At 38.4% G+C, this 27761-nt stretch overlaps 1 protein-coding gene across 1 annotated transcript in view; it reads left to right on the forward strand.

Annotated features, from left to right (window-relative positions):
• CCDC150 (coiled-coil domain containing 150) overlaps positions 1-24432 on the forward strand; it is a 92664-nt gene extending 68232 nt beyond the window's left edge. Inside the window, exons 16-28 of the mRNA XM_011997188.1 lie at positions 3526-3633; positions 4071-4133; positions 9856-9984; positions 10826-10995; positions 11902-11995; positions 12832-13001; positions 17502-17628; positions 20819-21013; positions 21419-21487; positions 21587-21748; positions 22501-22587; positions 23666-23785; positions 24079-24432. Coding sequence (XP_011852578.1) covers positions 3526-3633; positions 4071-4133; positions 9856-9984; positions 10826-10995; positions 11902-11995; positions 12832-13001; positions 17502-17628; positions 20819-21013; positions 21419-21487; positions 21587-21748; positions 22501-22587; positions 23666-23785; positions 24079-24195 — 1611 coding nt within the window. The 3' untranslated portion in view covers positions 24196-24432. The remainder of the gene's footprint in view (positions 1-3525; positions 3634-4070; positions 4134-9855; positions 9985-10825; positions 10996-11901; positions 11996-12831; positions 13002-17501; positions 17629-20818; positions 21014-21418; positions 21488-21586; positions 21749-22500; positions 22588-23665; positions 23786-24078) is intronic.
• The last annotated feature ends 3329 nt before the right edge of the window (positions 24433-27761 follow it).

Raw genomic sequence — 27761 nt, forward strand, 5'->3', positions numbered from 1 at the left:
TCTTTACAATTTGGCATGTTTTTCCAGTGGCTGGTACTGGTCGTTCCTTTCCATGTTTAGTGCTTCCTTCAGGAGCTCTTGTAGGGCAGGCCTGGTGGTGACAAAATCTCTCAGCATTTGCTTGTCTGTAAAGGATTTTATTTCTCCTTCGCTTATGAAGCTTAGTTTGGCTGGATATGAAATTCTGGACTGAAAATTCTTTTCTTTAAGAATGTTGAGTATTGGCCTCCACTCTCTTCTGGCTTGTAGAGTTTCTCCAAGAGATCTGCTGTTAGTCTGATGGGCTTTCCTTTGTGGGTAACCCGACCTTTCTCTCTGACTGCCCTTAACATTTTTTCCTTCATTTCAAACTTGGTGAATCTGACAATTATGCATCTTGGGGTTGCTCTTCTCGAGGAGTATCTTTGTGGTGGTCTCTGTATATCCTGAATTTGAATGGTGGCCTGTCTTGCTAGGTTGGGGAAGTTCTCTTGGATAATATCCTGAAGAGTGTTTTCCATCTTGGTTCCATTCTCCCTGTCACTTTCAGGTACACCAATCAAACGTAGATTTGGTCTTTTACATAGTCCCATATTTCTTGGAGGCTTTGTTCATTTCTTTTTACTCTTTTTTCTCTAAACTTCTCTTCTCACTTTATTTCACTAATTTTTCTTCAATCACTGATACCCTTTCTTCCACTTGATGGAATCGGCTATTGAAGCTTGTGCCTGTGTCGCATAGTTCTCATGTCATGGTTTTCAGCTCCATCAGGTCATTTGGTCTTCTCTACACTTTTTTCTAGTTAGCCATTTGTCTAATTTTTTTTCAAGGTTTTTAGCTTCTTTGCGGTGGGTTCGAGCATCTTCCTTTAGCTCAGAGAAGTTTGCTATTACCGACCTTCTGAAGCCTACTTCTGTCAGGTCGTCAAAGTCATTCTCTGTCCAGGTTTATTCCATTGCTGGTGAGGAGCTGTGATCCTTTGGAGTAGAAGAGGCACTCTGGTTTTTAGAATTTTCAGCTTTTCTGCTCTGGTTTCTTCCCATCTTTGTGGTTTTATCTACCTTTGGTCTTTGATGTTGATGACCTACAGATGGAGTTTTCGTGTGGATGCCTTTTTGTTGATGTTGATTCTATTCCTTTCTGTTTGTTAGTTTTCCTTCTAACAGTCAGGTCCCTCAGCTGCAGGTCTGTTGGAGTTTGTTGGAGGTCCACTGCAGACCCTGTTTGCCTGGGTATCACCGGCGGAGGCTGCAGAACAGAAAATATTGCTGCCTGATCCTTCCTCTGGAAGTTTCATCTCAGAGGGACACCCGCCTGTATGAGGTGTCAGTTAGTTGCTACTGGGAGGTGTCTCCCAGTTAGACCACATGGGGGTCAGGGACCCACTTGAGGAGGCAGTCTGTCCGTTCTCCGAGCTCAAACACCATGGATGGAGAACCACTGCTGTCTTCAGAGCTGTCAGACAGGGACGTTCAAGTCTACAGAAGTTTCTGCTGCCTTTTGTTCAGCTATGCCCTGCCCCCAGAGGTGCAGTCTACAAAGGCAGCAGATCTTGCTGAGCTGTGGTGGGCTCCACCCAGTTTGAGCTTCCCCGACTGCTTTGTTTACCTACTCAAGCCTCAGCAATGGCGGACGCCCCTCCTGCTGCCAGGCTGCTGCCTCACAGATCGTTCTCAGAGTTCCGCACTAGTAGTGAGCAAGGCTCTGTGGGCGTGGGACCCGCCGAGCCAGGTGCAGGACATAATCTCCTGGTGTGCCATTTGCTAAGACTGTTGGAAAAGCGCAGAATTTGGGCAGGAGTGTCCCGTTTTTCCAGGTACCGTCTGTCAAGGCTTCCCTTGGATAGAAAAGGGAAATCTCCCCAACCCCTGTGCTTCCCAGGTGAGGCGATGCCCTGCCCTGCTTCAGCTCACCCTCCGTGGGCTGCACCCACTGTCCAACCAGTGCCAGTGAGATGAACCAGGTATCTCAATGGGAAATGCAGAAATCACCTGTCTTCTGTGTCGGGCACGCTGGGAGCTCCAGCCTGGAGCTGTTCCTATTCGACCCTCTTGCAACAGAATAGCCTAAAATCAGTATATTTAAGATGGCATGCTAAATAGGTGCATTGGAGTTACATGTGTTAACATGGATGAATCTCATAAAACAATACTATATACTGTTTAGGGATACATATAAATTTATTTTTTAAAGAATAGGAATGATACATTCAGCAAAATAGTTAACCGTAGGATAGAAGGAGATTTGGTTGGGATAGGCTACACAGAAGCTTTCAATTTTAATGGTAATATTTTTTTTAAGTTCAGTGGTGGATAGATGGGATGATGGCATATATGTCTGAATGATTTCCAGCACTTTTTAAACTGTTTTTAAACATTTGTCAGTTTGAGTTCTTTGGCTTCACTCTAATTTACCATTGGCCCCACCACTTAACCACTGGGATTTCAACATTGTGTTAGCTGCCTGGCTCCTATAAGCAACTGCATTTGTGACCTTAATTTAGAAGTTAAGTAAGTGCTTGGTTTACTTTGTTTTTTTACAGTTAATTTATTGTTGAACTATAGCATATATACTGAAAAGTACACAGGGCACAGCCTGATGAATTTTTTATAAAGTAAATATAGCAATGTGATCAGCACTCAGATCAAGAAACAGAACATCCCCAACACCCAGTACCCTCTTCCAGTAACTGTCACCCACAAGGCCAATTAACCATCCTGATTTCTAATACCCCATTCAAATTTTAACAGTTGCTGAAAATGTCCAGTAGCTACAGTGAAATAGATGTTTGCACTCTACAGATAGGAAACAAGATATTGAGAGATGGAACAGTTGATTTAAATAAAATTTTGGATGAAAATTTTCCTTATTTAGGGGTAGGTTCAGTAACGTTAATTGTTGTGTGTGAAGCGTTCGGGGATAAGAGGAAGCAAATGTGGAAAAATGCATAATTTGGAGATTTATGAGTGTATATTAAATGATTTTGTCCTCTAAAATGGTAATTTTCTTTAAAGAGAGACTTGTGAGTATTGTCTTTGTGAATTAGTTTTAAGATATAATTCAACATGTAAGAATTCCATCAACTTTTGTCATTTTGTGTCAGTGAAACACAAGACTCTATGCCTGTTCCCCCCTCCTGCATTCTTCTGGTCTGATATGTCTGCTTCTTGTACATTGACAGTTCTAATTATACACATTCAGAAGGGTTTTGAATGCCAGGTACCACAATTCAAATATATTAGTCACAAATTTTTGAATTATATTAGCCACAAAATTCATGAGTCATGTCCATTTGGAGGCCGATAAGCACTAGAAACCAAATGAGTTATCTCAGCACATTTAAATGGTTACAGAGTCTGCATTATTTTTTGCATGATTAAACTTGGGATTGCTTTTTGCAAGTTTTAAGGATTCTCTGGAATTTTTTTTTTTTTTTTTTTACAACTTGACCTCTTTTCCCCCTTCTGGAATATATAAATATGTGTAAATATATATGTTTAAATATCTTTTTTTTTCATTTTTTTCTTATTTTTGCTTTTCCTCTAGATAAAAGTTAAACAGCTAGAAGAACAAGTACAGTCTTTTACTGACACCAGCTTACAGAATGATCATCTACGCAAGATGAATAAGTCTCTACAGACTAAATATGCTCAGGTATGATTAATCTCTACAAAAGCAGATTGCTGCTATATTTCATTTTTAAGAAATTGTTTGATGTCTTTTTCCCCACTTTACCATAGAATCCCAGAAAGATAAATATCCTGTCACTTGACTCAATTTAACAAACTTTTTTTCAAGCACCTAGTACATACAAGGTTCTGGTAAGCCTCAGAAATTGTAAAGATACCTGAAGCAGGATTGAGATATTCAACTTGCTTATTATAGTTAGGAAATGTACTCCATAAACTTTATTATGAATAGAAAGTTATGCTTTTCAGAAAAATAGATTGTATTACTGAACATTCATAGGGAGCATGATTATCAGTAGAAGCAGTGAGAAATGCTTTCATAAAGGCAGTGCTTTTTGAACTTGAGCCTTACAAATTTTGGCAGTTGTGAGGAACAAGTATCCTTGTTTTTTTGAATTAAAGGCAAACTCAGAACTCAGTGCCAAGAGGGTACACCTGCAACAAGCAGATGCTCATCTGAGAGAGGTATTGGTAATGAAAGTGCTTACTTGTCAGCATGGTGGCTCTTGAGGCTAAAAGCCTTTCATAGGTCACATAATATTTTAACAAATGAATAGAAAAAGTTAAGCAAGATAACAAAAACATTTAGTGAAGAACATACCTCAGGAAGGTGTTACCAGAAGAAAGTGACTCATTTCAATTATTTACAAATTTAGCATGCATATCATTAGGTTATTTTTTAAATTGTTAACTCTTAATAAAAGCATATTAACTTCTGTGTCTATGATGTTTGTGTATCTATACTCCTGGTAACCAAGGAACTAAAATATGTTTTCAAATGGAATACTCATAGGGTTCTAACCACTTGACTCTGCTGATGAGTGATGAGGTCACAGAGTTGTTAAAGGGCCTCATTAGATGCGCTCTCTAACAGGGGCTCACTGACAGGGAAGTTGGTGTAAGGTCTGTTTCTTTGCTGGGTCATATTTTACAGTGTGATCTTTTCACTCTGAAAGCGGAGAAACACATTTTCAAATATATTTTCCATTACGGCTCCTTCTAGAACACTGTTTGTGTTGTTTCTCCTAGTAAAGTGGCTATTCCTTGAAAAATAACTATAGGTTTAGCTGATTTTATTGTTTTTATTAATAATTGATGATGCCTTTAAGAAAAAGAAAATCTCCAGAGAGGCCTGCATCTTCAAAATCCCCTGAAATCTCTAGGTCCCATGTAAACAGTATAAAGGAGAGAACGTCATCAGTTGGGTTGCCTAGTGTTATTCCAAACTCTACACGCCGTGTGAGCTTTGCACCTAACCTACCTTCTGTGAAAACATCTCAGGATATTGGAGACTCTAGGATCTCTCTAAAGACTCTTTTGAATGCTATTAAAACCATGGAGGGAAGACTGGAAGGCAAAATAGAGATTCTTGCCTCAAGACCTTTAGTAAATGATGAATCACCAAATTTTCTTAAACGGGACTCGGTAAGTGAAGACCACAAATTAAATCTTCAGGAAATTTTAAATGTATACAAGAATGAAGTATTAATCCAGAAAGATAATGCTTGAAGATATGAGTAACTAGGAAATAAGGTTCTTCACAAACAGAAAAAAGACTAATATAGATTGAAACCATTATCCTAGCCATCACATAATTAGTTTTAGACATAGAAAATTTGACATAACAGTAACTACTGAGTTTTTTATATAATTTTGATTTTTTTAAAAATGTCAAAATTTCTACCTAATCTTAACATTTGAGCTAAAATGCTTGGATAAAGCCTCATTTTCAAATAGAAGTAAATTAATTCAAGAAACCCCAAGAAATTTAACATTGGAAAATATTTTCTTGAGAAAACTTATTAGAGCATTCTTCTTTATCTGATATTTAGAAATAGAAAATACTGTAGCTTATCTTCTAGAGTGGGCCACTATTACCGGAAGGAGGGCTGTGAGTGTGAGTTGTCCAGGTCCTTGGCGTTTTGAACAAAGAATTGAACAAAACGCACAAAGTGACGAAGGAAGCAGTGAAAGCAGGGATTAAAGCGATGAAAACTCCATAGGGTGTGGAGTTTTCTGGGTTTCAAGTTTACGAAGTTTTCTGGGTTTTAAGTACGCCTTTTGAGGTCCCTATGGATTTGGCCTGTGGCTAATTAAAGGCTGAGGTGAACCGACGCCCTATGCTGATGAAGGGATGGCCCATGCTCGGCCTGTGGCCAATCCAAGGCACTCTGCCTTTCCATCTGAGACATGGTGGAAGCGGGAGGAGTGTAGGGAGAGTAGTAGCCTTTGATCCTTTGCTACTTGCTGGGGAGATGGAGTTTTTCCTTTTGGTGTAGCTTTTGGAAGTTGGTGTTAATTGGACTTAGGTTCCCTGTCCCCAGACCCAGGTGTTTTCTTTTGATCCAGCTTTGGGAAGTCAACAAAAATTGGCCTCACTTTCGCTGTCCCCAGACCTTGGTGTTTTTCCTTGATTCAGCTTTAGGAAATCAGCATGAATTGGCTTTAAGTTCCCTGCCTCCAAACCCTACTCTCCTGCCTCACTACTATTTAGATGTCCTCTGTAAACATCTAGTGGCACTTTTGCATTTGTATGTGTGTGTATATACATACTGATAAATATACACTTAAAAAACTGGTAGAATTTTAAAAATGATATTCTTGTATACTTTTCTAGAACAAAATTCAGTAGATTATCAGGACCTATAAGTTGCCATCCTTTGCACTTTTCTGGGATCCTTTTCTGTAGAAAAAGTTAAGTATTTTAAATGTTACAGGTTCAAGTTTAAGGATGTTTTATGATGTTGAGGTAGATGTGGGGAAAAGACATCCTCCTTTGTTATTATTGGGATTATGAAACAGTACAACTTCCTATGGAGGGCAATTTAGCAATATTCATCACAACTTTGACCCCACAGTTGTCCTTCTAGGACTTTTTCCTACCAATATACTGGCTTGTACACATGACATAAATACAAGGTCACTTACTGAAGTATTGTTGGCCAATAGCAACAGAGGAAGCAACCAAAATCTCATCAATAAGAGACTGGCTAAATAATAGTTCGTATCCATAGTTTTGCAATACTGCTTCAAGATATATACATATATAAAATTAGGTTTAAACAATAAAAGTTCAGAAGAGTATATGTAGTATTTTACTATTTGGATGTAGAAGAGGTGGGGAGATAAAGAATATATACATATGCATTCACTTGTATAAGCATAGACTGTCTAAAATGACCCATAATAAAATGGCAACATTATTTTTGAGGAAGGAAACTGGGTGGCTGGGATGTTTTTCACTTAATCTTTTCGTACTTTAAAAATAATGTGGATGTACTACCTATCCAAAATAGTTTTATGAATGTTTTCTTTTCCACAAAACTGAAAGCAGAGAAAAGATAGTCTTTTCAACAAATGGTGCTGAGATAATTGGATATCTATATGCAAAAACAAAATATCTTTGCTCCATACCTCACAAAATATATAAAAATTAAAATGGATCATAGATCTAAATGTAAACCCTGAAACTGTAAAACTTTTAGAAGAAAACGTAGGAAGAAATCTTTGTGATCTCGGATTACACAAAGATTTCTTAGATTTGATATCAAAACCATGATCCGTAAAGGGACAAAAGCGATAAATTGGAGTTTATCAAAATGGACAACTTATACTCTTCAGAAACATGAAGGTAATGAGGAGACAAGCTACAGACTAGGAAGAATTATTTGCAAATCACATATCTGATTAAGGCCTTGTTTCCAGAAGGTATTAAAAATAATTTTTAAAATTTAAATACTAAGAAGAAAACCTAAGAAAAAGAATAGGCAAAAATTTGAACAGATAATTTCTTCAGCAAAGTTATGTGGCTGGTAAGTGCTTGAAAAGAGGTTAAGCATCAGTCATTAGGGAAATGCAAATATAATCACAGTGAGACACTACCACACACCTATTATTAGTACAGCCACTTTAGAAAATAGTTTGGGAATTTCTTTAAAAGTGAAACATACTACCACCATGTGACCCAGTCAGTGCACTACTAAGTATTCATCAAAGACAAATGAAAGTATGTCTTCACAGAGACTTGTACATAGGTGTTCACAAGAGCTGTATTTGTAGTAACTTAAAACCGGAACCAACTTAAGTGTCCACCAGGTGAATGGATAACTAAGTTGTGATGCCGCTACAATAGAATACTAAGCAACAGAAAAAACTGTTGATACATGCAGCAGATTGAATGACTCTCAAAATAATTACACTGAGTTAAGTTATTCCAAAAAGAGTGCATACAATACAATTCCATATAAAATTCTAGAAAATACAAACTAATCTATTGTGACAGAAAACAGATCAGTGGTTACCTGTGAGAATCAGTAGGAGTGTGGGAATAGAGAGAGACAGAAGCCGGGAGATTACAAAGGAGCACAAGGAAACTTTTGGAGATGATGGAAATGTTTGTATCTTAATTGTTTCAAAGTCTTATGCATGTGTCAAAACTTATCAAAATGCACACTTTAAGTATATGTAGCTTATTGTATGTCAATTATACCTCAGAAAAGGTGTTAAAAAAGAAAAATCATGTATTACCTATTCAAAAATATATTAAATGTTTAAAATAACTTTTTTTTTTTTTTTTTGAGATAGAGAGTCTTGCTCTGTTGCCAGGCTGGAGTACAGTGGTGTGATCTCAGCTCGGCTCACTGCAACCTCTGCCTCCTGGGTTCAAGCAATTCTCGTGCCTCAGCCTCCCAAGTGACTGGGATTACAGGCTCCCGCCACCACGCCTGGCTAATTTATTTTTTATTTTTATTTTTATTTATTTATTTATTTACTTGTATTTTTAGTAGAGACGGGGTTTCACCATGTTGGCCAGGATGGTCTCCATCTCCTGACCTCATGATCCGCCCACCTCGGCCTCCCAAAGTGCTGGGATTATAGGCGTGAGTCACCATGCCTAGCCTAAAGTAACATTCTTGAAAGGACAGAACTGTAGAAATAGAGAACAAATTACCGTACATCAGTGTAGTGTGGGAAAGAAAAGAAAACAAATTAGTGGTTGCCAGAGTACAGGATGAGTTTTTGGAGTTTTTGGAGGGAAGCGTGAATACAGAGATAGCACAAGGGAATTCTTCTCTGGTAATGGAACAGTTCTGTGTCTTGACTGTGGGGGTGGCAGTCATGTGAATATGTAAACAGGATCAAATTGCATGAAACTCTGCATACACATGCACATGCATACACACATAGATGAATGAAGGTTGAAAAAATGGCAAAAATGGAAAAATAGGTAATCTAGTTAGTCAAGTTAACAATAGTGTATGCATGTCAATTTCCCGGTTTTGATGTTGAACTACAGCAATATGAGAAGTCAGCAAAAGAAGCAGGATGAAGAGGCCGGGCTTGGTGGCTTACGCCTGTAATCCCAGCACTTTGGGAGGCTGAGGCAGGCAGATCACATGAGGTTAGGAGTTCGAGACCAGCCTGACAAACATGGTGAAACCCCTTCTCTACTAAAACTACAAAAATTAGCTTGGCGTGATGTTGCACACCTGTAATCCCAGCTACTTGGGAGGCTGAGGCAGGAGAATCGCTTGATCCCGGGAGGCGGAGGTTGCAGTGAGCCCAGATTATGCCATTGCACTCCAGCCTGGGTGACAGAGCAAAACTCAGTCTCAAAAAAAAAAAGGATGAAGTATATGTTGGACTCTGCACTGTTTTTGCAACACCCTGTGAGCCTAAAATTATCAAATAAAAAGTTTAAAAAGAGTAATATTTAAAATAGTATGATTATCTGAACTGATGGTGTGGCACTACCAAAACTGTTTCAAGGAGGTTCTAATACTGTACTACTTCTAATTAGGATTCATTCTGCTGTAACACTCTTTTCTTGACCATATTTAGTACTTATACATCTTTGCTTTTATAATGTTTGTACATTTATATTTTCAAAAGGAAGCTAGTCTCATAATAATTTCTTTCCCACTTTACATCTCAGCTTCATAGATAGTCTTATTCTCCCTATTCTTGTGTTTTCATGGAGATTAATATATTAGGTTTGTCTATGTTTATTCACGCAGATATTTTTATTGTAGTTTCCTTTAAAGAAATAAGCAGCTAATAAAGATGGGTTTTATTTATAGTAGTGAATAAATATATTTAAATGTTTAAAATTTTGTTTCTAAATTTCTATGTCTTATTCTAGTCGCTGATTTGTAATGTTATTTATTGTTTCTTTTTTCCTACTTAGGTGAAATCTATTCTTGAAAGAAGTAAAGAGGAGCTGTCCCGAACAGTGAAGTGTCGTAATGCAGCCCTGAAAGAGAGTCAGAAGTTGAAAGAAGACCTCGAGGCCGTGGAGGACAGGGAAAACAAGAAGGCAAGGAATCAGTCCCTTCTGACCGTCTGTCACTGAGAAGAAGCACTTACGAAATCTTTCATGAGCCATATGTTTTGCTTTCTTGCTTCCATTAGTAAGAAAAAGGATTGATCAGGGGAAGATTTCTTTTTTTAGAGAAAAGATAATTTTAGAATAGTTTAAATTTTTTCCCTTAAAAATACATTATATATATATAAAACTTTCAATGTTTTTTTTAACTTTGTCTTAAATACTCAAAAGAGAAAGTTCTAATTTTTTCTATTGAAACACATCTGATCTTGGTAATAATAACCTTTATAGTTATGTTTTATTAATGTGAGATAAGATTTCTGTGATGCTTTCTCCTTAACAGTGTGTGTGTGCTTAGTGGGAATAGAGGTCACATCCCAAACTTCTCTTTGTCAGCAAGTGCTAGGTTTTGTCTCTCTGAGGAGGGCTGTGAGTTACCTCATTCTTCAGCAGCTTCCGCTTTTTCTTACAGTCTTTTTTTCTCAGATAATTCTAATGCATTTCAGATGTATTATTCTCACCTGACCCCATCAGAAGTCAGCTGAGAGGCCAGCCTGGCACCACCTCTGTGCTGGTTAATGTGTATGCTGTAAAATGACCATAGTTGGGAAGCTGCAGAGTTCACCATAGGATCTGGGGGTCAGCTTTTCTTTTTCTTAACAACAACTTAAGAAACCACCTAAAAATAAAATATACTTTAATTATTTCCCCTAGCATCCTACTGTGTCTGCTTGTCTGCTTTCCATACTCTTTCCTGGGAGTAATGAGATCCACAAGCAGAAGAGTAACCAGAAAGGATCAAATGTCTTTGTGTTGTTTCATTTTCTGTTAGGTGGGAAACTTTCAGCGACAACTGGCAGAAGCTAAAGAAGACAACTGCAAAGTCACAATCATGTTGGAGAATGTGCTGGCTTCTCACAGTAAAATGCAAGGTGCTCTGGAGAAAGTACAAATAGAGCTTGGGCGGAGGGATTCAGAGATTGCAGGCCTCAAGAAAGAAAGGTACCTGTGTTTTTTTCCTGTCATTGGTATTGCTGCATTGTACTAAGGAGCAGTGTCAAGTCAATAAATGAAGTCACTTTACGTAGCTTCCTTTACAAAAAAAAAAAAATTGTAAAATGATACGTTTAAAGAATTACTAAGTTAGAGAAAATTTAGAATTAGAAATAAATATTATTTCCAAAAATTCAAAATGCCCCTATTGTGTAGTGATGTGAAGGAATTTCTAGACTATATATCCTAGAAATTCATTAGCTATACTGTTGTTTTACCCTTGCTTTTTGCACCATGTAAACCTAATTCTGTTCTTGCTTCTACACAATAGTAATTGTCAAGATAATGGAAACTAAGTACATACTTTAGTTTGAATTAATTATCCATTTATTACTATCCTGTTTCAAGATTAATAATTATTGTAGGTAAATCATCCTGAGAACCACTTCTTGCCATGTTTTATAAGTAAATTCCTTCATAGAATGTTTCAAAAATTAAATAAAATTTCCTTTTATTAATAAAAATTTATTCCTCAGAATAAACGGTCTGAGTTTAATAGGGCATATTGCCTCTATGTTATGAGAGAACAAGTGAGTTTTCTTTTTTCTTTTTTTACATTACATGTTGTTTATCTTTTAAAAGTTGCCTTTGCATTTTTAAAAAGTCAAGGGAATGGTATTAAAAATACTATTCACAATAACTTTATAAGTGGCTATAATATGTAGATGCAAAAATCTCAACAGCAAGCCAATCTTTGTAAAGGCAATATATTTTTTACTAGTGACATTTCCTAGTGATATATATGTATGATGCTATTTGAGCTTCTTAGAAGAAAAGTGTTCTGTAACTCCCAAATGATATCATTCCTAGATGATTCTTTTCTGTAGTCACTCTTTTTGTGCTTTTTATTTTTAGGGATCTCAATCAACAGAGGGTGCAGAAGCTAGAAGCTGAAGTGGACCAGTGGCAGGCCAGGATGCTTGTCATGGAGGACCAGCACAACAGTGAGGTTGGGGCCAGGCTTTAAAAAATGATAACATTGATATGTTCAGTTTTACTGGGATATTACTGTTTTGGGGAAAATGAAGTGAAACAATCAGGTAAATGTTTTTTTCAATCAAGTCTGAGTTTTGCACAGTGACATATCTACAAATGGGGAATTGACCTGTCTTACAATGAGTCACTTATTGGCAAACCAGTACCACAATAATGACTAATCTCTTTGTCTTATATGGTCTACATTTTTATTCATTTATTAATGCACAAAAAATTTCAGAAGTTAATGGGCTTAGAAAATATAGTCTGTCAGAAACAGCTTGAGTGATCCCACTATTAATAAGGAGTCACCTACACACACATGTGCTCACAGGTATATGTACATACATGCATACGTATCTATACGCACATATGTAAAATACACATGGATAGTTCATAAATAAGGGTTTTTTTTCCTGTAAGAATCTATAAGGAACGGTGGACAAGTTTTGTCTTCAAGGGAGTGAGACCAGAAGGTCATAGGACCAGGAAGGGGAATTTAGTTTAAAATTTAAAAAATTAGGATAAATTAAGCTGAGTCTGTTTTCCAAAGCTCTCTGGTGACCAGTGGAGCATGCCCTTCCCATTGCCTTCTAAGTGTTTCCTGAGCAGTGTCTCTAATAAGTTCTCATTCATATATGTATATACATATATATATATATATTCCAGGCACCTGGAATCTTTGCTTCTGGTTCCAACTAATTATTGTTTCGGTGGCACTTGATGATAGAACGTGAGGAGTGTTGACACAGTGTTATGGACTTCTTGCATCTGTTACAGTGGAATTGAAAACATGCTTCTCTCTTTCAGATTGAATCTCTACAAAAAGCTCTAGATGTAGCTAGAGAAGACAACAGGAAACTTGCTGTGAGTCTGGAACAAGCTCTCCAGACAAATAATCATCTGCAAACAAAGCTAGATCACATTCAAGAGCAACTGAAAAGCAAAGAACTTGAGCGACAGAATTTGGAAACCTTCAAGTAAGAGCAGTGTAGTCACAGTAAAATTAGGGAAGCACCTCTGGAGGAGTAAGTCACATTCACATAAATGGCTCATTCACATAAATCAGTTAAACTCTTTTCTCGTACTTTGCCCTAGTACTTCCAGCAGAGCCATGTTAAGAACCAGGCATAGCTGAGCACCAGCAGATAATAGCTGGCTAGAGCATGATCATTTGACTCTCCTTCTCAGCTCTTCCTTCATCCACTATCTAGCTGCTGCTTTACTCAAAGGTTAAATGAAAACTTAAAGAATATTGATTAGAAGGGACATTTGCATGTTTCTATGAAGGCTTTCCTATTAATAGCTTATATGTCCTTTAAAGACATGATTTAGACAAGAAAAAACATCAGCCTGGGTGGAATGACTCCATCTAAACAGATGTTAAGCCATTAAATGTTTTCAGTTTTGACCCGAGATTACTTAGATCAGACCTATCCAGTTCAGGTCAAATGACTAAAGTTTTGCCTTAAATTATACCTAGGTAAATATTTAGATATTAATAGCATCCCATGAAAATTTATACTTAAAGGAAATGCAGTGTGCACGTAGATCTTTATTCCTTTATAAATATTTATTTATTTATTTATTTATTTATTTATTTATTTGAGACTGAGTCTTGCCCTGTTGCCCAGGCTGGAGTTCAGTGGTGTGATCATGGCTCACTGCAGCCTCTACTTCCTGGGCTCATGCAGTTCTCCTACTTGAGCCTCCTGAGTAGCTGGAACTACAGGCATGTATCACCATACCTGGCTAATTTTTTTTTTTTTTTTTTTAAGAGATAGGGTTTCTCCATGTTGCCCAGGGTGGTCTCAAACTCCTGGGCTCAAACAGTTCACCTGCCTCAACCTCCCAAAGTGCTGGAATTACAGGCATGAGCCACTGTTCTCAGCCTAGATACTTGTTCTTTTCAATTAGTGAGCATGTTGATACAGGAAAGAGGTATAAGCTACAGCAGAGATGGTATTTTCCAGATATATGATCTCTGCAAATTTTACATTCAGCTGAAATGTTACTGCCTTAAGATTGTTCCATATTGTGTTTATGTAGTTGTTGGCAGCAGCATTTAAAACTCTCCAATGTCAGTTTAGGTAATTATGATTTAGACGGCTAGTAATTGTTTCAAAGCCTGAAAATTATTTAGTGACTATAAAATGTAGTCCCTGCCACTACTGCTTCAAACAAACAAACAAAACAAAAGGAGAAAAAAATATGGTTAGGTCATTTACAGGAAAAGTATGAGGTGAGAGTTAGAGGTCTCCTTGCAGCATTTGCTTCAGGATTTACCTTTATGCCACTGCTTATGATAATAGTTTGTATTTTCATCAAAGATGAATCGTGCTTCTTTACTTGAGATCTTTGAACCTCCTGAAATCATATGCAGAACTGTATTTATCAGTGCACAGGGTTAGGAAGACAGAGCAGGTTTTAGAGAACTTGTTGGGTTTTAGGTACAGTTATTTAATTTAGACTTAGAACTGTAGGCTTAGTTCTAAGAAGAGGCTACTATTTGGAATTCATCTCCATAAAGATAAAAGCTAAACGCCTGATGCGGTGGCTCACACCTGTAATCCCAGTACTTTGGGAGGCAGAGGTGGGTGGATCACGAGGTCAGGAGATCGAGACCATCCTGGCCAACATGGTGAAATACCCTCTCTACTAAAAATACAAACCTGGGTGTGGTGGTAGGCGCCTGTATTCCCAGCTACTTGGGAGGCTAAGGCAGGAGAATCGCTTGAACCTGGGAGGCAGAGGTTGCAGTGAGCCGAGATCATGCCACTGCACTCCAGCCTGGGTGACAGAGCGAGACTCCATCTCAAAAACATAAAAAGATAAATGCTAAAGCTTTGGTGTGGGTTAGACTGCCATGGGAAAAGTATATAGAGAGAACCAAGGTCAGAACTTGGAGATGTGCTGCATTTCAGGTAGAAGGCGAACAGGGGCCACAGAAGGATCCAGAGAAGGAGCATTTAGTGGAGGTAAGGAAAGAATCAGTAGAATGTAGTATCACCAAAGTCAAACACAAGTGAGTCAGATGCTGCACAGTCAAAGAGACCAGAGAGGAAGCCACTGGGTTTTGCAACAGGTATCTACCAATCATCCTCCAGATGGCCAGTTTCTGTAGATACAGAAGATCACAAGGAGTAAGTGATTGATGAGGAAAGGCAGGCAAGGAGGACAATGGTGAAGATAAAGAACGTCAGATAGCAGCTCAAGAGTATAACATGAAGAAAAGTCATTCTGTTGCTGTCCTGTTTTTGGAATGGGAGGAACTGGACCATGATTAAAGATTATGGGAAAGAACTCGATTGAACTGGAGAAAGAGGGAGTCGAAGCGGAAGGGTTATCTTTAAAGATGAGGTTGGATATTTCTTCCTTTGGGACTAGAGGGAAGCAGAAGCTGGGTGAGTCTTCAGAAGACTGTTGAGGAGGCTGATTGGTAGATGGTCTGCGATTTTCCTTAGGAAAAAAAGAGCAAGATGAATACATTCTAGAGATCTGCTGTATAACATAGGGCTATAATGAACAACACTATATTGTATGCTTAAAATTTGTGAAGAGGGTAGACCTCATATTAAATGTTCTTACCACAGTAAAAAGAAGAAGAAAGTAAGAGTTGAAGTTGAAGTGCTATGTGGGGGCTCAGGGCAGAGGTAGAGACTTGAGAGAAATTTTAAAATTTAAAGTTAATAAAAAATTTAATTAAAACTAAAATTTAGAATTTGAATTTTTAGAGCTAGATGATGACAATAGTTAACATCTGTTACATGCTCATGATATGTTGGGTAATATGCTAAGGACTTCACATGCATTATTTCCTTTAGTACAAACTATTACCCTATGATGGTGGTTACTGTTATTATTCCCATTTTGAAGATAAGGAAACAAGCAGGGGAAGGTGGTGTACCATACTCAAGGTCAGACATCATCTTACTAGAGCTGGGATTAGGATCCAGGCAGCAGCAGGCTGACTCCAAAACTTATAGTCTTAATCATTTCGATATAAGCACAGTAAATTTAAAGGCAATTTAGAAAGTTATAAGAAAATCAAAATACAGCACTGTAAAAATGATGGTTTTGTTCCCTTTCTATATCTCCATGAATTTTTTGCTCATTTTTCAGATTGAGGTGGGTATGGGGAGGAGTGTGGGAATGTAAGAAATAACCACAATTATATCCAGTAACTTCAGGATCTCCATCCTTTTATGCTGTGCCTTGAGGACAGGTGTCAGCAAATTTTTAGATGTGATGACCAAAGTGTATTGATACATTCCTGCCTGGGGTACTGGAGGGACAGTTGAAGTTACCACCTGCAAGTCTCATGTAGAGACCAAGTCACTGAATGCTGCTAAGTGGAGAAACTGAATCCATTAGTAGATGTGCTTTTAGAGACACATGGAGAACATGGATGTATTATACAAATAAGAGCAAGAGATGGTCAGGAGGAGAGAGGGGGGAAATGAAGATGATTTCATGGCAGGGCAGGCTCCTATCCTTTGAGAAGAACCAATAACACAAGAGTAATCATATAGTAAGTCATTATCAGCTGGATCAGAGAATGTTAAAGCTGGAAGAAGCCTAGTAATTGCTTAAATTCATTTAGTCCTTTTTGGAGTCACTTATCCTTTTAAAAATCAGAAGCTATGGACTCAACTACAATCCCTCACACACACACACATTTTGCATATTATTTCCGGGAATTCCAGCATCCTCAGAAGATTAATCATGGGTCTTGACCAAGGAGTTCAAGTTAGGAATGCTGATCTAATTTAAGGCTCTCAGTTTAAAGATAAGGAAACAATATTATTACAAGTTAAAACTTGAGTAGTAAATAGCTGCTAGCAAAAAGACATCATCTTACTAGAGCTGAGATTACAATCCAGACAGTAGCAGGCCGACTCCAAAACCCATAGTCTTAATCCCTTTGCTAAAATAATGGTTTTGTTTGAAAAGACAAAGGCAAGAGAAAAGACAAAAGCAAATATCTCTTAAAGTATTTCTTCTTCCTCCAATATTTTTCTTTGATGTGAGTTTTTTACTCATTTGGTTGGTAAAATGAGTTAATTGTTTCTCAGCCTCCTGAATAGCTGGGATAACAGGCACCCGCCACCATGCCCAGCTAATTTTTGTATTTTTAGTAGAGGTGGAGTTTCACCATGTTGGCCAGGCTGGTCTCAAACTTCTGACCTCAGGTGATCCACCTGCCTCATCCTCCCAAAGTGCTGGGATTACAGGCATGAGCCGCCTTGCCCGGCCTGTTTGATGATTTTTACGTAGAATTAATGTTTTTTCATGCTACAGGTAAGTTCACTTCTTTTTTCTTCTGTTAATGAGCTCCAAATTAGGTTCACCAGGCTACTGATAGGCTGCTTGTTTATAAATCACATACCTTTTGGAGAGTTGCACACTCCCCTCCAAAACTTTCTTACCTCCTAAAATGATTTCTAAAGGTGACTTATCACCTCTCTTCTTCAAAACAGAGACCAGATGACTGAAGAGTCCAAAGTGGAAGCAGAATTGCATGCTGAACGCATAGAAGCCCTAAGAAAGCAGTTTCAAACTGAGAGAGAAACTGCAAAGAAAGTGGCACAACGGGAAGTGGCTGAGGTATAGAGTCATGAGGAAAGTTTCTCTCTTGGTGAATGCCTCTTAGGAGGAAAAGCAGCTCTGGGATTTCAGAGAATGGCTGCAGTTGGCCTTTGACTCCTCTCGTCCCCCTTTGATCAGCAGGCCAGATGTAATTAAGACCTCTCTGTAAAGCAGCACACAAGAAAAAAGTTTCTGACATAATTCTCTGGCCAGCAAAGGTGTGCCTTGGTGGGAGATTTTCCATCAGAGAGTGATAAGCGAGAGGGATAGAGGAATAAGGAGACTGCCATGTGATAGACAGAAGAGAAATCATCTGTCTTCTCAGTTCACTTAACTGGCATCTATTCTGCATCTACCATGTCCTGAGAGACACGGAGAAAACAGTAGAAGATATGGTCCTGCCCTAGTGTGTGCCAAATGACCCTTGTTTGGGATCTCCACTCCGGACATGAGACAAATAGGGAAAACAACAGAGCACTTTCTTGGGTAGCAGAGGCTGTGTACAACTTTGAAGGAATTCGAAGTAAGAGAAAGTTTATTTTAGGCCATTTGGTTGATAGAAGAAGGGAAGCTTAATGAGAGTACAGGATTGAGACTAGCAGAGATGGCAGGACTGGACACCTTACAAAACTGGCCAAGCTTACTTACAAAAATGAACAGGACATGCAAGCAGATGAAAAGTAGCCTCTGTTGATTAGAGCAGAGACTTTGGGAAATGTTAGAGAAAGAGTGTTAGCTTAAATGGGACCACCTGATGGATGGCCTTAGTTATAGAAATGTTGGATGTGAACTCAGGTAGAAATGGAGCACTATGGGTTTCTGAGCAGGGGGTGGTATGATAGAAGCATAAGTTTAGGAAGGTTAATGTAACAACAGAGGACAGTAGAGGATAATGAAGAGAAACTGGAGGCATGGAGACTCAAGAAAACTGTAACCGTTAATTTGAGTATTAGATGATTAGGGCCAAGCAAAGTAGTTCAGTTGAAAATAGAAAACAATTAAGTCAGAAAGCCCATTTTAATAGAAAAATCATCAAACAGTCCGGGCAAGACGGCTCATGCCTGTAATCCCAGCACTTTGGGAGGCTGAGGCAGGTGGATCACCTGAGGTCAGAAGTTTGAGACCAGCCTGGCTAACATGGTGAAACTCCATCTCTACTAAAAATATAAAAATTAGCTGGGCATGGTGGCAGGTGCCTGTAATCCCAGCTATTCAGGAGGCTGAGGCACAAAAATCGCTTGAACCTGGGAGGTAGAGGTTACAGTGAGCCTAGATAGCGCCACTGCACTCCAGCCTGGGTGACAGATGGAGACTCCGTCTCCAAAAAAACAAAAAAAAAAAAAAAAAAAAAAAAAGAAATTATCAAACAGACATTAAATGTTGTATCCTGGAGAAGGAGGGATTAAAATAATTCTTTGGCTGGCATGGCTGGTCTGTGTTTCACCAAATTTGTTACATTTAGTAGTTGCAATTGACAGATGATTCACAAAATCAAACTCAAATAATGGTATATAAAACAATTTTGTGAATTGCAAAGCACTATATAAATACAAATGTTATAAAAAGCAAATTCTTTTTATAGAAGAATTAGGGAACATAAAGGTGTGCTAAATGTAGAAATGTACCTTTAGTCAGAGATCATTGTTAAGAATACTTACAGCCGGGTTCAGTGGCTCACGCCTGTAATCCCAGCACTTTGGGAGGCCGAGGTGGGGGGGATCACGAGGTCAGGAGATTGAGACCATCCTGGTTAACACAGTGAAACCCCGTCTCTACTAAAAATACAAAAAAATTAGCTGGGTGTGGTGGTGGCGCCTGTAGTCCCAGCTACTGGGGAGGCTGAGGCGGGAGAATGGCGTGAACCTGGGAGGCGGAGCTTGCAGTGAGCTGATAATTGTGCCACTGCACTCCAGCCTGGACTACAGAGCGCAACTCCATCTCAAAAAAAAAAAAAAATACTTACAAAATGAAATCCTTTGAAGAAGGATCAGTGACAGTGAGGGAGTGACAGCAGTGAGGAGTTGGCAGCAGCAATGGGCTCACAGAGCACTGCCTGAGTCCCAGCTCTGCCTCTTATTAGCTACGTGTTAATTTACTGTGTAAGTAAGTGACTTAATTTCTGAGTTTCCGTTTCCTCAGTCATAAAATGGAAACTACCACAACTATTTTTCAAGTTTATCTTGAGAATTAAATTGGAAAGCATTTTTAAAGTAATTATTACAGTACCTGAACATAATAATCACTACAAAGTAAATGATAGTTGTTAGTGCTTATCCAGTTTTAGAAAGGCTGTGATTGAGGTAACTGAAATATCTAACAGGAAGTTAGTTGGGCAGTAATAAAAGACTGTAGTGTAAAGTTAGGATCTAAAAGAAGGAACTAGTATAGAAAGAAAAGGTACAGATATCCTTGACTTCACTCTTTGCTGTGTTAAATGCTAGCAGACATAGAGAGTACCACCTTCCTGTCTTCTCCCTTCTCAACTGCCTCCTCTTCCTAAACTTTTTGAGTGGCAGTGGTTTAAGGGCATATTAGAAGGACGGGAACTCTGTAAAATTATTTAAGTAACTACTATGCAGTTTTTTTCACGAGATAAGTTTATTAAAATCCTTGAGAACAAAAAGCAAAATTATAAAAATATATGCCATGACAGTCAATGACTTGACAGATATTTATATAAACTGCCATATAATTCATTTTCATTTCTTCAGAAATGAGGTTGCAAGTGACAGAGAAGAGCTTATAGCATGATAATCACAGAGTATTGTGTGTGCCAAACTCTACTTCTTTCTCTATATGATCTTAATTTAATTTGTTATTTGTATTCTATGAAGTAGGCTATACACACACTGTTCACATGATGAACCTGAGGCTTAAGGTAGTTAATTGCCCCAGATCACTCAACCAGTAAGTGCTGAAGGTGATATTTGGACAGAGACCTGACTCCAAAGCCATGCTCTTAAAATGCAAATGATGAATATACATTTACATTCTTTATTCCAAGAAAGAGTTTGTTCTTCAGTGATAAAAATTATGAAAACCACTTGGTCTGTTGCTCCATAAATCTGCTTAATCAGACATTATTATTGCCTCACTAACTCTCCTTTTTAAAAGAAAATCCAAAGATAACAAAATATAAGGACAAAACTACATAAGCTTCTCTTGATGGAAAGTAAAAATGTTTCAATTTTTTCCCTTGTGTTTTAAGCTGAAGAAAGCCCTTGATGAAGCTAACTTCAGATCAGTGGAAGTGTCCCGGACCAACCGAGAGCTGCGACAGAAACTTGCAGAGCTAGAAAAAATACTAGAAAGTAACAAGGAGAAAATAAAGAATCAAAAGACCCAAATTAAGCTCCACTTGTCAGCTAAGGCGAATAATGCTCAGAATATAGAAAGGATGAAGGTTGTATGAGAAACCTCTTCTCACTTCCTGGATACCCTATGAGGATGTAGGCAGTCAGTGGTGTCTGGGGAAGACAGGTTTTAGAACCCTACCAGCCCCACGTATTCTCTGGGAATTATAGCCAGTTGCCTTTGGGGAGACTTTTTCAGTGGAGACGCTGCTGTGTAAATGTTTGATTTCTCCTTTGCTGCCAGTGTCACATTCTGGTTCCCCATCTGTCCCTTCCATGTTGATTGTACTGGACTTTGCTCTTTCGGGATCAGTGGGCCAGATGGGAAAGAAAGCTCAGCAGGAACTGGTAACTTTGGGTCTCATATTGGAATCTTTCTGTCATCTTATAGGCAAAAAGAGCAAGCCAGTTTTTCCACTGATCATCTTTTTATGTTATTTTCCATTTACTTTTAGCAAATAGAAAAAGAATTGAAGCAAATGGAGCTAATTAAGGATCAATATCAGAGAAAAAACTATGAACAGGTAGATAGATGATTTCCATACCCTCTGTGTTTACCTTTCATGCAAAATCTCAAACTTGGAGGGGGTTCACCAAATGTCTCCGTCTTTGTATCCTTCCAGTCTTTGAGTATCCAGAGGTTTGTGTGTGAAATGACTAACCTGCAGAAAGAGATGCAGATGTTGGCCAAGAGCCAGTATGATGCCTCCGTGCGGAGTAAACAGCAAGAGCTGTGCCTAGAAGCAGAGCGGAAAATAAGGCAGGAGCTAGAGAATCGGTGCCAGGTAAAAGGTTTCCTAAGATTCATCTTAAAGATCGTCAGCAAATGACATGTGCCAAGCCCAGCAGTATTGCACCTAGACTTTCTAGAGTCTACAGAAGACAACACATATTTACAAATTGTTTATCTTAGCTAAGTCCTTAGAATAATAGTATCTAGGAAGAAGACTGTAGTTTGAATACGGCAAATAATAAAAGTAACGTCAAATTTTCAGTTTAATAAAAGTAACGTCAAATTTTGAAGAACATCTAGGGCTTACATATGCAAAGTATCAGTTACTAAGTAAGACTTCTGAACTGAATTCCATAGCCTTTCAGGAACTTTATACACCTCATTTCTTCTCCTAGCACAGATACACCTGTTGTTGTTACAGGACTCTTAGGTATTCCTAAATGAATAAAAAGCATAACGTCATATCACTGAAAAGGGACTTCAAGAGATCACTGAGCTCTTGTCTTTCAATAGGGTTTGTCATGAGAAGTATCTCTCCAGTTCTGAAAAGAGATATTAATCACTTTCCTCAACAGAATCCATAAATAAAAAATCAAAATGTGTAATCATATCCACATATGTAGATATGGAGACTATAGGTGAAACTGAAAATAACAGTTTTTATCTCATATGTCAGTAGCACCTGAAGTTAGAAGGCACTCCATCCTATTTTCATATTTGGTTGCCCATTTATCATAACAGTGAAGCATTTGATTCCTTATGGTATGTTGGAAGTTTATAAAAATCTCTGTATCACATTTTCAGGAATTGGAAGAAACTATCAGACACCTGAAGAAATGTAAAGAGGCAACAGAGAATAAGCTGAAAGAAGCCAGTGTGGAGTCAGAACAGGTGAGCCAGACCCATGGACATAAAGACTTAGACGTTTCCTTCAACACAACAACCCTGAAGCAACCCAAGTCAATGTGAAATCCTTCATTAACAGAGTTGTCAGGAATGCAACAGGGAAAAACCAGTAACTTCCCAAGTGTAGTCTCTATTGTAAAGAAGTGATTTTTAGATTAAGAGTCTGTGTCCTGATGATAAATGAGAGATTACGCGATGCTGAAATATTAAAACTGAAGTCCAAATCTCCCTACTAAATATGAGGAAAAACCAGCATATGTGTGGATTTTAGTGCATTATTATTTGACATGACCCTACTGAAAGTGGATGCTCTTTGTTCAATCAATCAATAACTAAAAAAGTAAAGTAAGACCCCATTTAACTAATTTGTGAATTTGCCTTTTCTATTCTAAACTTAAATTAGCCTTTTGGGGGGTATTTCAAATCATACTTTTTTTTCTTTCTTTGAAACAGGATCTCACTCTGTCACCAGACTGGAGTATATGGCATAAGCTTGGCTCACTGCAACCTCCACCTCCTAGGCTCAAATGATCCTCCCACTTGAGCCTCCCAAGTAGCCAAGTAGCTGGGCATGGTGGTGTACCATGCACAGCTAATTTTTGGTGGAGATGAGGTTCCACTATGTTGCCAGGCTGGTCTTGAACTCCTGCACTCAGGTGATCCACCAGCCTTGGCCTCCCAAAGTGCTGTGATTCCAGATGTGAACCACTACACCTGGCCCATGAACTACTACATTCTTAAGAGTTCATATATTTTTTCATTTTCAAAGCCATCTTGTACCTTCATTCTTAATTTTCTCCTGGGTCCTCTCTTGCATTACTTCACATCCAGGAAACATTAACAAATGCATGGAAAGCAGCAAGGCTGCATGCATTGTTTAACCCCTCACTCAGAAATTACTCTCATATATAGGTTGTTAAGTATATTGTGCAAATAGGTTGCAAAGAACATGCAGTCAGAATTTGGGTCTTTTAATTTCTAAGTAAAAAATCTCTGCAACTAATACACAAAAAACTTGTAACTCTTTCTTTGTGTCTTTTAATGGTGATATTTATATGTTCAGATAACAGCTAACCTGGAAGAAGCCCATCGCTGGTTTAAACACAGGTTTGATGGTCTACAACTTGAGCTGACAAAAAACCGGTTGCAGAGGCCTTCTGGGGAAGACAGGTGGCAGGAAAAGGTAAGATTAAGACATGGATGTCTTAAGCAATTTTCTACTTGTTGCTTCTCAGATTTCTAATTACTAAAGTTCTCTCATCATCTTGATACTGTCTCGGTTAATCTTTAGTTTCTTTACACTAATGCTAGCAAACCAGTTAATTTCTTTTTCTTACAAAGTTCCACCTGTCACAAACTTTTTAAATTAGAATCACCTGTCTTCATGAATACATGACATGTGTAGAGGCAAAACAGGCGCAGATTGCTGCAGTTAGCTTTGAACAGTCAGTGTTAGGTGTGTTTTCTTTCCAACAGGACCAAGATGTAAAACATGATGTCATGTCCAACCAATCTGTTCTGCATCGATGGGAGAAAAAACAGAATCTTAGGCCTATGCCCAAGAAGTATCATTCTGAGGTACAGAGGAAGTGATGTCCTTGACAAGGGAGCTGCTTTATGTGTAGCTACACTCCATGATTCCACGAGCCCAGCAGCCAGGGCTGGCCTGTTTCTAGAGTCATAAGAACATGAAGTCTTTGATGTGGGCTGAAGATTTTGGACCTGAGTTTATCATTTTATGAACTATTATATCAGTACAAAGCTACCCCGTTTTTTTGTCCCTTTTTGCATTTTCCACCCAATAAATTTATGTTAATTTGTTTTATGATAGGAGATGCTGTTCCATGATTCTTGTCTGTTTTTCTAATAAGTATAAGAAAAAGCTTTTAGCAAGGTTCTAAATGATATTGCTACTAAACGATATGATATTTTGCTTCAGTGAAACATCCTCCTCTAACATGCAGTAGATAATCCCTGAAAATAGAATTGTGTGAAAAATGGTAAAGACTCCTCTACTGTCTTGCAGACTGACACACTTCTGTGTTGGGTAATTACCAGCATATCTTTTAAATGACTAATATCTCTATTCTCAAATAAGGCATTTCAGATATTACATTTACAGCTTCCTTGGTCATTAAAAAAGTTACAGAATGCAGCAGTCTGTTCTTCTCAGGGAGACTATGCCTGACCAACATAGCTCATCCTTACTATAGTTAAGGAATAAGCTCATCTTCATCTTTTTATTTCAGATGTTGAGTGGTGGATTAGGTAATCCAGATTTAACATATGTAAATGGATGGCATAATACCTGACTTAATTAATACTCAAGTAATCATAGCTGCTGCTGACATTATCAGGACCTAAATCAAGTAAGCAATCATGAAATTGAAAATAATATCAAATATAAGACTGTCAAAGGTTGATGAGCCTACTACTCAATATCTGATAGAAAAAAACAAAGCTACATTTATCACTTACTATATAGTAAGGGATAATTGTTCAGGCATAGTCCTCCTTGAGCAGAGCAGACTGTTAATCTCATGTAGGTTCTTTGGGAATATGGAATTCATATTGACATCTGTAGAAGTGTAGTTACTGAAGTGAGACTATTGTTTATTGATTCACATTCAGAAGCATGTTAATTGGAGTGGGTCCATTTCTGTTTGTTTGACTTAAGGAATAAAGGACTCTTGCTGGTTTTCAGGCTTGTAAAAGCATGTACAAAAAGGCAAGTTGGCCAGGTCCAGTGGCTCATGCCTGTAATCCCAACACTTCGGGCGGCCAAGGCAGGCAGATCACTTGAGGCCAGGAGTTTGAGACCAGCCTGGCCAACATGGTGAAACCCTGTCTCTATCAAAAATACAAAAATTAGCCAGGTGTGGTGGTGCAAACCTGTAGTCCCAGCTATTTGGATGGCTGAAGCACAAGAATCGCTTGAACCCAGGAGGCGGAGGTCGTAGTGAGCCAAGATCACGCCACTGTACTCCAGCCTGGGCAACAGAGTGAAACTCTGTCTCAAAAAAAAAAAAGAAAAAAGAAAAAAGAAAGGAAAAAAGTTGTCATTGATCTAATGGACAAGTTAAAAACTGGTAAAAACTGGTAGTTAAAAACTAGCTGCTTGTTCTCATGGCTTCCAAACGATCAATCTTAATCTGTTTTTGGGAGGATGTAAACATTTTATTCTTTGTGCCCCCTTTTGGTCCTCTATGATATGTTAGGACAGTGGCTCTGTAGAAGCATTTGAGACTGAACAACAGACATCAGACAACTATTTTGTTAACCCAGGTACAATACGAAGTGTTAGCACTGGTACATATACCTCTCTGGTTGGAAAAAGAAAAGAATTCATGGCTATTTTATTACCTATAACTACTTTGGTTCTATGGTTTGAATGTGTCCCCTCCAAAATTCATGTTGAAACTTAATTCTTACTCTGGTGGTATTAAATGGGGGGCCTTTAGGGCCTCTGGGGAAGTGGTATTAAGTGGGGGGCCTTTGGGGCTCTGCCTTCATGAATGGAGTAGTGCCTCATTAAAGGGCTGGAGGGAACTAACTTGGGCCATTTTGCCTTTCTGCCTTCCACCATGTGAGGACATAGCATTCAGCTCCTCTGGAGGAAACAGCACCAAGGTGCCATCTTAGAAACAGGGAACGGGGTCCTCACTTGACATCAAATCTGTAAGCACCTTGATCTTGGACTTCCCAGCCTCCCAAACTGTAAGAAATAAATGTCTGTTCTTTATAAATTACTCAGTCTCAACTGTTTTGTTATAGCAGCAGAAACAGACTAAGGTGACGCTTGGTTGTGAAAAATTTAAGTTGTTTGCTGTGTCTCCAAGGGTTGGGCTTTGTTATTTACTGGGTCAGCTAAAGTGAGAGAACACATTTTTGGTGGTCTCCTCAAGTTGTCAAACTCCTATGGGATAGGTCACTATCCATAGGAGTTGATGTGGTTTGGCTCTGTGTCCCCACCCAAATCTCATGTTGAATTGTAATTCCCAGTGTTGGAGGAGGAGGGGCCTGGTGGAAGGTGATTGGATTATGGGGGCAGTTTTCCCCCTTGCTGTTCTTGTCATAGTGAGTGACTTCTCACAAGATCTGGTTGTTTAAAAGTGTGTATTACCTCTTTGTTCACTTGCTCTCTCCTGCTGCCACGTGAAGATGTGCTTGCTTCCCCTTTGCCCTTCCACCATGATTATAAGTTGCCTGAGGCCTCCCCAGCCATGCCTACTGTACATCCTGTGGAACTGTGAGTCAATTAAGCCTCATTATAAATTACCCTGTCTCAGGTCTGTATAGCAGTGTGGGAATGGACTAATACAGGAGTCTCTCCAAAAAGGGATTTATCCCTTTGGACTCTTTAAGATATATAGTCAGTTGAGGGTATTGGGGAATTATAACTTTAAAACAGCCTAACCAGGAGCCCCCCAGAATAATTAACCTTGATCCAGGGTTGGCACTGAAAACCTTGGTAGTGAATTCCACAAAGGAAAAAGATCCCAGTTACTAGACAAGGGAGATGATCAACCTTAATGGATTGTAAATGTATTACCACTTATGTTGTCATGACAGTCACAGTTATATGCCAAGAATATTTATATCCTCCTTTTCCAAAACAAGGACATTTTTCTTCACTTATGTATTGTCTTCAAAGGGTGCCATTATTGATAAAGTTAAGGTAACATACCTTTATGTTATTTTTTAGATTGGCTATACTAGATTGGGAGAAAGACATAGTTAGATTGATGATCATTTCTAGCAAAGCTTGTATTTGTTATAAGAGGTATATGATAGCTAAATCACAACTATGTATAAGCTTAAACTAGTAAAGAGAGGAGTATGACCAACAGAATAGCAGACAAAGGTATATTAAAGAGAATGTGACAGAAGAATCTTGTTCAAATGGTCTTAGGCAGAAGCCGCCTATTTTGTGTGGTTATCTGCTTGTTCTGAGACTTTTGGGTTAGCAGTCAATTTCTGCAGATCATCCGCTTCTGAAAGCCCTTCAGAGAACTTTGGGATCTCTAATGGGTATAACTTTCTGATTCTATTAAGACCTTTTCTATTTTTCCAGAGGATTGAAGTGATATGAGCAACAAGGATTCATTTAAAAAGCAAAGCTTATATAATTCAAATCATGAAAAACCATTCCAGCTTAA

This window comes from Mandrillus leucophaeus, unplaced genomic scaffold, assembly GCF_000951045.1.
Source record: "Mandrillus leucophaeus isolate KB7577 unplaced genomic scaffold, Mleu.le_1.0 Scaffold532, whole genome shotgun sequence".
Classification (NCBI taxonomy): Eukaryota; Metazoa; Chordata; class Mammalia; order Primates; family Cercopithecidae; genus Mandrillus; species Mandrillus leucophaeus.